Here is a 14,589-nt window from a genome sequence, read left to right on the forward strand (position 1 = left end):
GGTAAGAATCACGGCTTTGTCTTTTGTGTGTCTTTTGTTTGTATGCCCTGAGTGGTCATCCATTTGGTGTTCAAGTCATGCCTTTGAAAGTCAGCAAGAGGGTGCTTCAAGAGCATGGAAAACTGGTGGGAGGACACAGAGACCAGCAGTCTGTGTTAAAGCACCCAGCAGAGAAGATATCTTTGAATTTATGGGGACATATGGGCTTCCTGCAACGGTGGGGTGGAATACTACACAGCAATCAAAAGGACCAGAGTTCTTATCCATGTACAACAGTGGACAAATCTGAGATGCCTTATGTTCAGTAAAAGGATCATCATTCTCCAGTCTTGAGAGTCCCATGCATTCTTGAGAGCCTCCTGCAGGTTGCCAGGGCCTGGGAGTGAGGAAGGAGCCACCTGCAAAAGGGCACAAAGGAACTTTTGGGGTCGTGGAAATGTTCTGCATCTTGATTGTGGTGATAATTGCCACAGCTGAGTGTGTTTGTCAAAACAATAGAACTGTGCAGTAGAAACAGAGGACGTTACTGTGTACAGAAATGATAGCCCAATTAACACGTTTTTTTGTGTAATAAAATCCCACTTCCTCATTAATAACGAAGGGTTAAACAGAAGGTGGTATATCCATACAAGGGAACATTGCTCAGCTGTAAGGAGTAACGAAATACTATACCTGCCATAGCTTGGAGGGATCTTAAAATAGTGATGAAACATGAAAGAAGTTAGGCTCAGAAAGTCACATACTATAGAATTGGCAAATCCATAGAGACAGAAAGCAGAATCGTGTTTGCCATAAATCTAGGGGAGGAAAGAATAGAGAGCCACTGCCTAATGAGTTTGTGATGAAAAAGTTCTGGAACTAGATCCTGGTGGTGATACTTGCATGGCATTGAGACACCGAATTGTAAACTTTAAAGTCGCTAAAGTAAATAAACATAAAGTTATATTGTATTACCACCATAAAAAAAAAAAAGAAACCCACTTCCTATCAACATGCCTGGCACATACCCACCAGTACATTGGGTACTTGGTAAAGGTTGACTTGGCATTTGGCTCTTGTAAAGAAAGAAGGCTTTGACCTCCTTAAAGGGCTGGGGGGAGGGAATCTCCTTTTAGGTGGAATAAAGGGGCATATTTTCCAAGTTCATTCTTTTTCTTTTTTATAATTATTTTTTAAAATAACTATGTATTCTTTGTTGCTGCGCGGGCTTTTCTCTGGTTGCAGGAAGCAGGGGCTACTCTTTGTTGAGGTGTGCGGGCTTCTCATTGCAGTGGCTTCTCTTGTTGCAGAGCATGGGGGCTGGGGCGAGAGGGCTTCAGGGGCTGAAGTACACGGGCTCAGTAATTGCGGCTCCCGGTCTCTAGAGCACAGGCTTGGTAATTGTGGCACATGGGCGTAGATGCTCCACGGCATTTGGGCTCTTCCCGGACCAGGGATCGAACCCTTGTCTCCCACACTAGCAGGCAGATGCTTTACCACTGAGCCACCAGGGAAGCCCCAAAAGTTCATTATTGAGAACTTGAGGATTCTCTAGGATCAGAAGAAATCTGCTGGCATTTTCTGGTTTCCATGGCAACCCACCTGAGGCTGTTGCTTATCACAGAAACTGTCACCAGCTTCATGACTTCAACTGGTCTCCAGCAGTGGGGTTCATGCAGATAATATGTCTATAGTGGCTCATGTTAGGAACCAATGGGATATGGAGGGGAATGCATGTCTTTATACTTAAAGAAGAGTTCTGCTTAGTTTTATGTTTGGAAGGAAAATCACCCTGAATCGTGGGTCTTCAGCAAATGCAGCTGAATAAATAAAAATACGTGCATAAAACAGCAGGGGAACCACAAGGAGCAGCTTTTTTGGCATGTTGGGAAGACATGTATGTTTGGGAACCTAGTGACCACAAAGCGGGACTGCCTCAGAATGAGCGGAACCGGGGGAGGAGGTCTTCTGGAGGCAGAGCCTGGCTGGGCCGAGGGCAATGAATCGCACAGTTGACCCGTCCAGCTCCGCGTGGGCCTTGCGAGTCCTGAACAAGAATCTTATTGATGAGCTGTCAGACCGTGAGCAGACAGCTCTGAACTTGAACAGAGGCAGGATGCAAAGACTGCACAAGGGCCTACAGTTTCCACAGTGAACAACACGCTCATTTTCCCCTCCCTCCGCTGGAGGACCAGGAAGAGACCAGAATGAGCGGTTTTGGGGTGGGGGGGGCGGGGGGGGCAAGGGAGCTGAGCACGTTCCAGGGCCGCAGTGAAAGGGCCGCATTCCTCTGAGCTCTGAGGGCTTTAAAATGTCACTGGGGTTGGTGCAAGACTGGGGCCTCGCTTTTATCAGTTGCTGTTTTTAAGGGCCTGAGCTCTTGGTTTCCCCTGCTTTTCCAAAGTTTGCTTCACACCACTTGGCTTTGACGAAAGCAGGTACATGAATATCTGCTTCAGCTAACTGAAATCCACCCAAAGAGGATTTTCATTTTTCCAGAAAAAGACAGTCGCTGCTTCACCTTCTGCTTGTTTGGCTTGTACAAGTTTTCATTGGAACGCTTTGCTTTGGGATCGGGGGAGCCTGTGGCTGGAGCCCCGAGGGTACGATCTCAGAAGCATCCCTGGCCTCTTCTGTGTTTAGTACCTTGTCAGAGGCCCAGACTTCCAGAGGCTGACCCTTGACCAGAACTGGACTCAGGCCTAGCCCAGAATGTAGACCTGGTACAAACCGAGATGACCGTGAACAACTGGACTTTGACAGTGAGGTCTACTGGCCCGGGAGCTTGGTCGTGGGCGGCTTTGTGGATAGGGACCTGGAGAGACCTTGAGGGACAGCATGGATCCGGAGAGGAGGGAGATGACCTCTGGGCTTTGTGACTCCTGCTGCTTCTGGTCCTGTCTTTCTTCAACCCCGGGGCTTACCTTTTACCTGCTGCTGCTGCTGCTGCTAAGTCGCTTCAGTCGTGTCCAACTCTGTGAGACCCAATAGACGGCAGCCTACCAGGCTCCCCTGTCCCTGGGATTCTCCAAGCAAGAACACTGGAGTGGGTTGCCATTTCCTTCTCCAATGCATGCAAGTGAAAATGAAAGTGAAGTCTCTCAGTCGAGTCTGACTCTTAGCGACCCCATGGACTGCAGCCTACCAGGCTCCTCTGCCCATGGGGTTTTCCAGGCAAGAGTACTGGAGTGGGTTGCCATTGCCTTCTCCACCATTCACCTAGCTCAGCTCTTTTCATAAGAAAGGAAGCTTTCTGCTTTCTCAGTGTTCCCCATCTGCCCATTTTTCCCATCGGCCTGGCCTGTTGGTTCCCCAGCGGCAGGGACCACAGCTGCCCGATTGACTGCAGGGTCCTCAGGCCTGAGTGTCTGGTGGCATTCCACATCTCTCGGCCACCCGCGGGCATCTTTGCTCACAGTCTCCACGTCTAGTGGAATGATCACCGAGACCCATGGCCGCTGCCTGTCACGTGTCTCAAATGCAGCCCTTCCATCCTGTCCCCTGCTACCTTGTGAAATATGGAGGAATGGGAAGCAGAAGCCGTGATCCAGGGAATCTCTCTGACTTCCCCTGGGGACAGTCTGCAGACAGCCAGTACTTGGCCCCAGGGCCACTGCTGACTGTGGATGTGACGAATTAGGTTGTAATCCAGCCTCAGGAGCGCACTCTCCACTCCACATTTGCAGGGTGCTCGGGAGAATTGGATTTGCTGGGGAGTGTAGCGCCCTGCACTGTCCCAACCGCTGTGATTAGGATACACCATTGTCTGTGTCATCTGTGCTAATGCAGCCATCTCACTGGTCTCCCTGCCTCCCCTCCCTGTCCCCAGTTCCCTTCTATCGTCCTCCCCACAGTCGGCAGAGTTACTTTACTTCTAGCCTGCTTGGAGAATAGTATTATATGGCCTCCTCCACTGCATTGCCCAGAGACCCTGACGGAAAAGGCACAAACTCCTTAGCAAAGTAGATAAAACCCTTATGATCTGCCCACCTGATCTAAGTCTGCAGGTCTGGCCACAGAGCCCACCTGCTCCCCTTTGAAGCCCACCCACTGTGCCCCTCTGCTCTGGGTGCCCTGACACACAGAGCTGCTCATGGTTTCTCAGATGCCCCTGTGCCTTCAGTACCTGAATTGCCTGAGTGTCTCATTCCCTTTTCCTTAAATGCCTTTGCGTCTTTCTGGCAAGCTCCTATTCGTCCTCAATGCCCAGCTTATACATTCCTCCCCCTGAGAACCCCTGAGTTTGTTTCTTTCCTTGGTGCATCCCTGATCCTTGGAGATGTCCCTGGATCCCTTCTGTTTTACCCGGTGTATTCACTGACGCCCCCATTTCCAAGAATCTGGGTCACCTTTGTCCCCCCAGAGCCAGGCACAATGCTTTTCATCCTTTGGCTTGGTATGTATTTGCTCACATAAGAAATAAACAAAGGCTGTTTTCCAGGAATCAGGCAGCTTTTGGGAATAGCTGAGGATGTGGAAGCAAGAGACACTTTCAGTTCTTGGGCTTTTCTTCTTTTTTTGTTAGCAGGGGTAGCAGGAGTAACAGCCTGGTGGAGGTCAGAAGGTCAGGAAAAATGTGGTTGAGATCCTGATTGTTTCTCAAGGTTCTTCCTTATCCACTGCAGCCGAGGTCAAGGAGCAGTGTCATTTATCCTTTGTTTTCCTGAGTTTGCCGTCTTGAAACTCAGTGCTTTTTAGCCTGTGAGTTTCTGCAGCCAACAGGAAATAGCTGTTCAAAATCAAACCAAACCAAACAAAAAACAACACAAAGCCTTACTCTACTATGGCCTCTTCCTAGAAACCTTCCAGCCTTCAGCCTCTTGTCTGATCTCCTGTCACATGTGAAGAGATACCGCCTGCTTGATTCTTGAATTTTTGGTGGCACACCTTGGTCTGTTGATCACGTCACTTCATCTGTGCTGGTCTTGCCCTGCCAACGAGCTTGCAAGAGAGCAGAACCACGTGATCCTGATCGCCTTTCCAGTTTCCCAGTAAGTTTAGGCTGAGGGCCTTGCCGAGTGCTGGGCACACTTTAGGGTCTCACCTGGTACAGTAAGTCCCCTGCATTCAAACCTTTAAGTTGTGAACTTTCAAAGATGCGAATGTGCATTGAACACCTAATGGAATTAGAGGCCCGGAGAAAGGATTAAGAAAAGCAACAGGAAGAAGTAACTGAAGAACCAGAGAGATTCATGATGCAGTAAATGGCAAGGGGAATTGCTTTATTTGAGGAGGCACTGTTCGTTTTCGAGGCACAGGATGGTTCGTGAAGGTTGCAGCAGCCGTCCAGAATACTGTCCAGTGCTACCATGTCTCCTATGACAAGGAAAAAGGAGCTGCTACCCAGATGTTGCTGGGCCATTTTTTTCCCAGAGCGCAGATAGAATTGAATCCCGCGAGGAACCAGAACCTGTGCCATCAGCATCAGGTGAAAAATTGCAGCTTGCCCTCCGTCTCCTATTGTTGAAGACCCTTCAGTTCTTCCATCTCCCACATCCTTTCCCTCCTCCAGGCAGTAACTCTTCTTGCCTGTTCACTCATTACCAGCCCCTGTATGCCAGCGGTTGTGCTGTATTACTGAACTTTTCAAGATGCAAAATGTAAGATTCAAAGTGCTCTATTTTTTGTTTATTTTTTATGTGTTATTTGTGGGAAAAGTCTTACACATCTATTACAGTACTATAGAGCTGATTGTGTTAGTTGGGTCCCTAGGCTAACTTTGTTGGACTTAATGAACAAACTGGATTTATGAACACGCTCTCGGAATGGAACTCGTTTGTAGGTTGGGGACTTACTAATTCAGTGAGCTCAGGGAACTTTTGCTGGTGCTCTTTCAAAATTCACTCCATAAAGACTTTGATCAGTTTTAAGTAAAACTGGGCAAAAGCCACTGGCCTCTTGGAGACTTCTCAGGGTGGTCTTCACAACACCTAAGGACGGGGCAGGAGGCTCTGCTGTTGGCCCGTGGTTCTTTGCCAAGCAGAGCTACCCAGTGCGGCTTCTCTCTCGTGATAGCCTTGCCTATCACTCACCATCTACCCATCTCATCTCTGGCAGAGCTGAGGGCATCTTCCGTCCACCCACTCATCTGAGTGAGCAGGCTATTTGATCTGACGCTCACGTGTGTCCATACTTTCGTCACTCTTCTCTGAAACACGCATCCTCATTCCCCTTTTGCTTCCTCCAGCTCTCTCCCAGTCAACAGCAATACTCATTCCAGGGAGTTTGTTTTTTTCAGGAATGAAGTCAGAGGCTACTGCCCCACTGAGAGTCAAAGGGGTATTTGAGCGGAAATAGGCCATTGAGCTCTCTATTAGAACTAGGGGAGCATAGGGCTTCTTTAATAGTCAGGGGGGAGGTTAGCAGATAGTCTTGGATTCTGGTTCAGTTCTGGGGAGCCAGGCCTTTGCAGGATGCTGGAAGAAGGCCCTACATGGAGGTATCAGTTGGGGTGTTGCCAAGAGCTCGGTCTTGGAGTCAGAGAGCAAACCCAGCTCTCTGCTACTGGCTGTGTGGGACATTATGGGTCTTCTCTGGGCCATGAGGTCTACATCTGCAAAATGGGCATAATGTTGCTTACCTCCTAGAGTTGTTATGAGCTAGTAGGTGCCGAATTTACTCATTCATTTATTCATTCTTTCCATAAACATTCATTCAACACCTATAAGAGTGTGAGGTGCCAAGGATTAGGACGGATGTGGTTCTGATTCTCATTGAGCTAACAGACTAGACCAGGGTGAGAAAGACAAAGATGCCCGTTAAAAATGAGCAAGTAAATAACAACTATTATTTCATTTGTTATTGATGTTACTCATTTACAAATCTTAAAAATGAGGTATATTCTTATTACTAAGAAGTAGCCCTACTTCCGGAGAAGGCAATGGCACCCCACTCCAGTACTCTTGCTTGGAAAACCCATGGATGGAGGAGCCTGGTAGGCTGCAGTCCATGGGGTTGCGAAGCGACTTCACTTTCACTTTTCACTTTCATGCATTGGAGAAGGAGATGGCAACCCACTCCAGTGTTCTTGCCTGGAGAATCCCAGGGATGGTGGAGCCTGGCGGGCTGCCGTCTATGGGGTCGCACAGAGACGGACTGAAGCGACATAGCAGCAGCAGCAGCAGCAGCCCCACTTCTAGGCCTAGGGCTATGAAGACCTAGATGCTGAGTTAGAAGATGATAATAAATAGCTAGTTTGGAGAAGGTGGTCAAGCAAGGCTGCTCTGAGGAGGTGACCTTCCTTTCCTTCCACCACCTTCCGTGGTAGGGAGTGTTGGGGCAAGGTTTTGTGTTTTTCTCTAAAGCGGAGCTTAGAGACGAGCACTCTAAGGTGGAGAATAAGAAATAACCAGTGATACCGCAGGATGGGAGGAGACGATGACAGAGCTCTTCGTGTGGTTAGCGTAGCATTTCACAAGTGAAGCTGTGGAGAGCTTCACAGGTTTTGTCTTTTACACCAGCCTTGTGAGATGGGTGGGGCCCACGTTATCTTCTCCACGGTACAGAGGCTGGAACAAGCCTGGAGGTTGTGCGACTGCTCAGAGTTCCTGCAGTAGGTGATGGAGGGCAGGCCTGGGCCACTCGGTTGCTGCCCCGGAAGCAGAGCCCACAGGTGTGGCCCCTGGCCTTGCGTTCAGACCCATGCTTCTCAGCTTCAAAGGCTCATACTCTTTGTTTCAAAAGCTCAACAGATGAAAAGTTTCTTTTCTAGGAATAAGACATTTCTTGACAACTTTATCATGTATAACAGATCTTTGCTTTTTTTTTTTTTCCTTGTGGTCTTCCAAACTTCTGGTTAGAGAAAAAGAAAAAGAAAAAAAAAAAAAAGGAAAAAAAAATGTGTCTCAAGTCCATCACTGTTAACTTCCTGTGACAGGGAAGAATAAAAATAATTTAATAGTTCAAAAAATAATAATGCTGAAAGCTGTCTATGAAAGACTGAATGTCAAAGTAAAAAGTGTACATACTTGTAAAAAAGAGAATTTTTAAACATGTTTCTTTTCATTTTTAAAAATTGAAGCGATAGTTTAATCAATAAGCATGTCAGGTTTATTGCTGCAAAAATAAAATATCTGCATATCAGAATCACCTGGGGAGGTTTTTCCTGTGGTCATGTATGGATGTGAGAGTTGGACTGTGAAGAAGGCTGAGCACCGAAGAATTGATGCTTTTGAACTGTGGTGTTGGAGAAGACTCTTGAGAGTCCCTTGGACTGCAAGGAGATCCAACCAGTCCATCCTGAAGGAGATGAGCCCTGGGATTTCTTTGGAAGGAATGATGCTAAAGCTGAAACTCCAGTACTTTGGCCACCTCATGCGAAGAGTTGACTCATTGGAAAAGACTCTGATGCTGGGAGGGACTGGGGGCAGGAGGAGAAGGGGATGACAGAGGATGAGATGGCTGGATGGCATCATTGACTCGATGGACGTGAGTCTGAGTGAACTCCAGGAGTTGGTGATGGACAGGGAGGCCTGGCGTGCTGCGATTCATGGGGTTGCAAAGAGTCGGATGCGACTGAGCAACTGATCTGATCTGACCCCTGGGTCTCACTCCCAGAGGCTCGGATATCCATCTGGGTGTGGCTTGGGCATCAGGAGTTTGAGAATCTCTCCAGGTGATTCCAGTGTAGCCAGGGTTGGAAAGTATTGTTTAGACCCTCAAAGTCGCTGCCATTAATGAGCACGTTCAGGAGAGCCAGCTGGGCTGGAAGAGCCGAGGTGAGACCCCACCCGTGAATGCTGCATCCTGTTCTTCTTTTATATATATTTGTCTTTATTTATTTGGCTATACTGGGTCTTAGTCGTGGCACTCAGGATCTTTGATCTTCACTGTAGCATGAGAACTCCTAGTTGCTGCATGTGGGATCTGGTTCCCTGACCAGGGATGGAACCTGGGTCCCCTGTGGAGTCTCAGTCAGTGGACCATCAGGAAGTGTCTGACATTCTGTTCTTAGATGAGATTTAGGTCATTAACAGTAACAACCACAACAGTAATGGTGTGGTGAAGGTCCTGCACCTTCCCTCTTGCCCGGTGCACTAATAATTTCTGCAAGGTGCCTCCAGCCGGGAGTCCACAAGTGCTTCTGTAACAGTGGCACCTGAGAGACGCCTATTAGACCCACAAATAAGGGCTGTGGATCCCAAGGCACGGCAGCCCCTCATCAACTTGGGAGTGATGCTGGACTCGTGACATTGATTCTCAATCAGTGAAGAATCTTGGAGAAAGGTTTTGTTTGTCCAAGCGTGGCTTTTGATGGGTTGTCTATATTCCTGCAGGGACAGCATAATCACTGTTTCATCTCCCTGGAGTGACTCTGTGTTTCCCCGTCCTTGGGGAAAGGTTTAACAACTGAGTCAACCACAGCGTTTCTTTTGGTGGTTGTGGGTTTGATCTGTGTTCAAGTTCCCCAGACCCTGAGCTGTTCTTTACTTGAGGAAGAAAATCCTGTTTCCACGCTCTCATGGCCTGAGGGGCTTGATCGGGACACTTTGACCACTGTCAATCCAGCAGATGGTGGCCCTGCAGCTTTGGCCAAGGTTGCCCATCCCAAAGCTAAGGGTGTGTTGGCCTGTCCCCACCACCCTGGCGCTGGGAATCACACCTATTGGCTGGGTCCCCTGTGTGCTGCCTGACCTCACCCCACACCCCTCCCCTTGAGACCAGAGGGTCCGTCATGGGATGCTATGAGATCAGAGGTGTATCTGAATGGGGCCTTTAGGGAGAAGGCAGCTGCTTTAAGAGTGTCCTCTGTTTTCTGTCTCTAGCCCTGGAGCAGCTGCTGACAGAGCTGGATGACTTCCTCAGGATTCTTGACCAGGAGAACCTGAGCAGCACAGCCGTGGTGAAGAAGAGTGGCCTGGCCGAGCTTCTCCGCTTATACACCAAGAGCAGCAGTGGGTGTGGTCGGGGCCTTGGTGAAGGGTCCCTGCGGAAACAGGGGGATAGTCGTCTGTGTGTTTAGCTGCCGTGATAACGGCCCCCAGACTGGGTTAAACAACAGGAGCTCATTTTCTCACAGTTCTGGAGGCTAAAACTCTGTGATCAAGGTGTTGGCAGGGTCGCTTCCTTCTGAGGCTGGTCTCCTTGGTGTACAGATGGTCCTCTTCTCCCCGAGTGTTCACACCGTCTTCCTGTGCGTGCACGCCGGTATCCAAATCTCTCCTGTAACGACACCATTCATATTGGAACAGGGCCCACCCCAGCGCCCTCGTTTAATTTTAATTATCTCTTTAAATATCCTATTTTAATTATCTCTTTAAATATCCTTTCTCCAAATATAGTCACATTCTGAGCTGTTCAGGGTTAGGACTTAATTTATGCATTTTTAGCAGGACACAGCAGATGGTAACGATAGTACAGAAGTGATGGGACGTGTGTGGCAGCCCCACGGACTCTCAACACAGTAGCCCACAGAGAGGTTTCAAACAGTGTTTTCAAAGTATTTTTCCTATTATTGAAAGTAGAGAAGGGAAAATAAACTAGTATTATAATAATAGCTAGTGCTTCGTTGAGTTCTTCCCGCCTGCACATGTGTTAACAAGGCTTCATCTTCAAAACACTCCTGTGAGGTTGGTGCTATTATTACAGATGAGGAGACCGAGGCCTACAAAGTCTAAATAGCTTGTCCAGAGTCATACAGCCCAAAGGAAAACTGGAAAACATTGCTTTAAGACTGTATATCACAGGGCTTTCCTGGTGGCTCAGTGGTAAAGAATCCGCCTGCCAATGCAGGAGATCCGGGTTTGATCCCTGGGTTGGGAAGATCCCCTGGAAAAGGGAATGGCAACCCACTCCAGTATTCTTGCCTGAAGAATCCCATGCACAGAGGAGCCTGGTGGGCTACACAGTCCATGGGGTCACAAAAGAGTCAGATATGACTTAGTGACTAAACAACAACAAATCAAAGAACCCTGAGTTAATTATCTTTTCTATCTTTTTAATCAAGCTAGATTCTGTATCCAGTCGAGTACACAAATCTTGAGTAGTCAATTCAGTGAGTTTGGACAACTGTATACACGTGTGTGTGTGCATGTTAAGTCCTCTGTTAAAATTTTTAATAGAGGAGGGCAAATTCAATCTACAGACTGCAAGAGTAGTAAAGAATATTATGAGCAGTACTACTTTATTCTTATCATTTTAATTTTCTCTTCAGTGGTTTTAATTGAGAATGTAGTGTCCGACTCTTTGCGACCCTATGGACTGTAGCCCACCGGGCTCCTCTGTCCATGGAATTCTCCAGGCAAGAATACTGGAGTGGGTTGCCATGCCCTCTTCCAGAGGATATTCCAGACTCAAGGATTGAACCTGTGTCTCTTATATCTCCTGCATTGGCAGGTGGGTTCTTTACCACTAGCGCCACCTGGGAAGCTTATACACCTGTGCACCCAGCACCCAAAATAAGACACAGAACATTGCTGTTGTCTCGGGAGCATTTCTATTTTTCAAGGGCAAGAATTCATCCCCACCCACCCCAGGGCAACCATTGTTCAGATTTTTTCCACCATTGATTAGTGATGCCCTTTCTGGATTTTCATATAAATGAAATTGGATGGTTTGTCCTTCGGGTTGGGTCCCTTTCACTCAGGAGATTCTGCCATGCCATGGGTTGCATCAGTAGTTCCTTTTATTCCTGATTGGTTTTCCATTCTTTGAATATACTGCAACCTGTTTATCCAGTTCATTTGTTGACGGACATTTGGTTTATTCGCAGATTTGGGCTGTTAGGAATAATAAGGCTGCTTTGAACAGTCTTGTACAAATCTTCTTGTAGACATATGGTTTCATTTCTAGCACAATTTTTTTTTTTTAAAGAAGAGGCTTCTTGTGAAGTCATAACAGTTTAGTCAAGTTTATTTTTATGTCGGATGTTTGAGAACTGAAAGTGATATTTTAGGATCGTAAGAGGGCATCAAATCCATCTGCCTCACAGTAGGAGCAGCTCAGATCCATGCCAGGGAGAGAGGCGCACCTGCTCCGGCCATCACAGCCAGGAACTCCTCCCTTACATCCAGCCTGCATCCACTGGGCAGCATTTCAAAGTCCCTTTTCCTTTTCTTTGTTCCCTGTGGAATTAGTTTCTATTGTCTGAACATCAGAAAAGTTATAAAAGCCAAAGCATGTTGTTATATGCCCGGCAGCCTTCTCTTCTGTCGGCATAATCTAGCTCCCTTAGCCTTTCATCAAAGGCATTTTCTTGGAGCCCCTTCATTGCCTTTGAGCTCTGCAGGCCACCCTCTGATTCCCAGGCTCCTCCTGGCTTTGTAGTGAGCGTCTGCTGACCCGCCTTGAGTGCTGATCAGCAGTGCATCAAAGGTGGGACAAACGGATGGGAAATACGTGTTCCAAAGCAGGTGCATTAGAGAGGAATGAGTCACTCCGCAGAGGGACTCATTGGTGGAACCCTTTAAAGAGCACACTCCCAGTCCATTTAGATGTGCTCCGACTTGAGAATGTCTGATGGTAAAGAACACCTCTGTTGGGAATTGAAAAACACCGCGGTGGTGGCGGCTGACCCCTGGTTTCTGGTTCTCACCGCCCCATCGGAGCCCCTGGTACAGGGGTCCCTTTCTGGTTTAGTGTGACTTCCTGTAGGTGACCTCTGTTTCATCCTTAATCTTTGTATGTTTGGCTCTTATAAAATTAGGCCCTCCCCACCCTTAGTCTCTGCAGCATGAGGGGCTGCAGGAGCTGCCCACAGCGGGTTAGGGGGCTCCCCAGTGTGAGTCTCCCCCAGAGTGCACCCAGACTACAGATAAACATGCAAAGCCATACTGGGACTTTTGGCTGTCACTTCTGTTCACGTGGTGCTAGTGGTAGAGAATCTGCCAGCAATGCAGGAGACATAAGTGACACAGGTTTGATCCCTGGGTTGAGAAGATCCCGTGGAGAAGGGCATGGCAACCCACGCCAGTATTGTTGCCTGGAGAATCCCATGGGCAGAGGAGCCTGGTGGGCTACAGTCCATAGGGTCACAAAGAGTCAGACACAACTGAAGCGACTTAGCATGCAAACTCTTCTCCAGGTCAGTGCCCACGGGTGAGTAGCCACTACTTATAAGTTTCCCCTTCTGGTTCTCTTAGCATCTTCTCACATGGCAGAGTGGTTACAACAGCAACTGACATTTTTTCCCCCCTTTTAAAAAATACTTATTTATCTTTAATTAAAGGGTAATTGCTTTAGAGTATTGTATTAGTTTCTGCCATCCATCAACATGAGTCAGCCGTAGATATACATAGTCTCCTCCCTCTTGAACCTCCCTGCCACCTCCCACCCCATCCCACCCCTCTAGGCTGTCACAGAGCACCCTGAGTCATACAGCAAATTCCCATTTGGTATCTGTTTTACCTGGGGTGGTGTATAAGTTTCCATGCTACTCTGTCAATTCGTTCCACCCTCTCGTTCCTCCACTGTGTCCACAAGTCTGTTCTGTATGTCTGTGTCTCCATGGCCACGTGTGGCAGAGCCCGGCAGAGGCTTGGGCCAGCCGACCTAACCCTGATGCTACCCTCCCCTCTTCACGGTCCAGATTAGTCTGCCCCAGGTTAATTACTGTGCTGCACAGGATAGAATGCACAGCCCCTTAAACTGAAGGCATTCTTTTTTTTTTCTCTCAGCTTCCCAGACCTGCCTCACTGTGTGTCTTCCAGAAAATGAACTCAACTTGCCTGGACTCGTAGGTGGAGACAGGCTGATCATTTCAAGATAGCCTGTGATCTCCACTGGCTGAGCTATTGTTTACTTCCACACCTTTGGGGCAGAGTATGAGTGTGTGTGTGTGTCTGTGTCTGTACTTTTCACATCGAGTTGTCTGTTCTCTGATCTTTCATGTATAAATAGTATTCAATTTCCTACTCTCTTCTTTTGTCTCAATAGTGAGATCAAGGCATGGATTGAGGTCTGTTTATTGGGATCCTGATATCTTTTCCTGTCCTAAGCCTGAGGGCTCCCCCAATACCCTGCTCAGAAACTCTGGGAACATTTCAGGGGCTGCCCTTGTGATGGGACATGATTTGAACATTTAGTCTATCCAACTGTAAGGGAGAGGGTCTGGGCCCCTCCTCCCTACCCCTCACCACCACCCTCTTCAGACAAAGATTGTTTTCCCTGGATCCGCACACGTGGTCAGAGCGTTGGGAGCTCTCCTTTCCTCCCCCGCCCCGTAGTGTTGTCACGCCCCACAAACCTGTGTGACTATCCATCCAGATCTGCCTCCCTCTCCCTCCCGCCTGCCTGCCCCTGCCCCAGTGGGTTCATGAAGTCAGAGACAATGTCTGTTTTGTTCTCTGCTGTGTCCCCAGCACCTCACATGGTGCTGGGGCTCAGTGCACTTCTGAAAATAAATGAGAGCATGATAGAAATTCCCCAACCCCAAGACTGCCTCCCAGACGTGGGACAGCTCATCAGCCTCCCCTTTCCAAGGCCCAGTTCACAGGATTGCAGACGGCCCTGGGAGCCTGTTACTTACTTATTGGATTCTGGGGGATTAGCAACACTGAGATCAATACTTAGTCAAGCAGAGCCTGCAGCGTGTCCAAGGAGGGACACGCGGCCTTGTGACATGGACCAGAGCCAGTTTAAACTGCAGTTTACAAATGGCCATCTTGGGGAGGA

General features: G+C 48.2%; 1 protein-coding gene across 7 annotated transcripts in view; it reads left to right on the forward strand.

The window, feature by feature from the left end:
• Positions 1–14,589, forward strand: part of AFAP1L2 (actin filament associated protein 1 like 2) — a 144,363-nt gene that overhangs the window by 90,333 nt on the left and 39,441 nt on the right. For 5 of the 7 annotated variants that reach the window (XM_027529252.1, XM_027529250.1, XM_027529248.1 and 2 more), the window contains one exon: positions 9,744–9,872. The exons of 1 other annotated variant lie outside the window; for it this stretch is intronic. Coding sequence is in view for 4 of the 6 variants with exons in the window: in XM_027529250.1 (XP_027385051.1) it covers positions 9,744–9,872 (129 nt within the window). In the remaining 2 variants the exon portion in view is untranslated. One more of the 7 variants, XM_027529253.1, reaches the window with a different exon arrangement.

Source organism: Bos indicus x Bos taurus, chromosome 26, assembly GCF_003369695.1.
Source record: "Bos indicus x Bos taurus breed Angus x Brahman F1 hybrid chromosome 26, Bos_hybrid_MaternalHap_v2.0, whole genome shotgun sequence".
Taxonomy (NCBI): domain Eukaryota; kingdom Metazoa; phylum Chordata; class Mammalia; order Artiodactyla; family Bovidae; genus Bos; species Bos indicus x Bos taurus.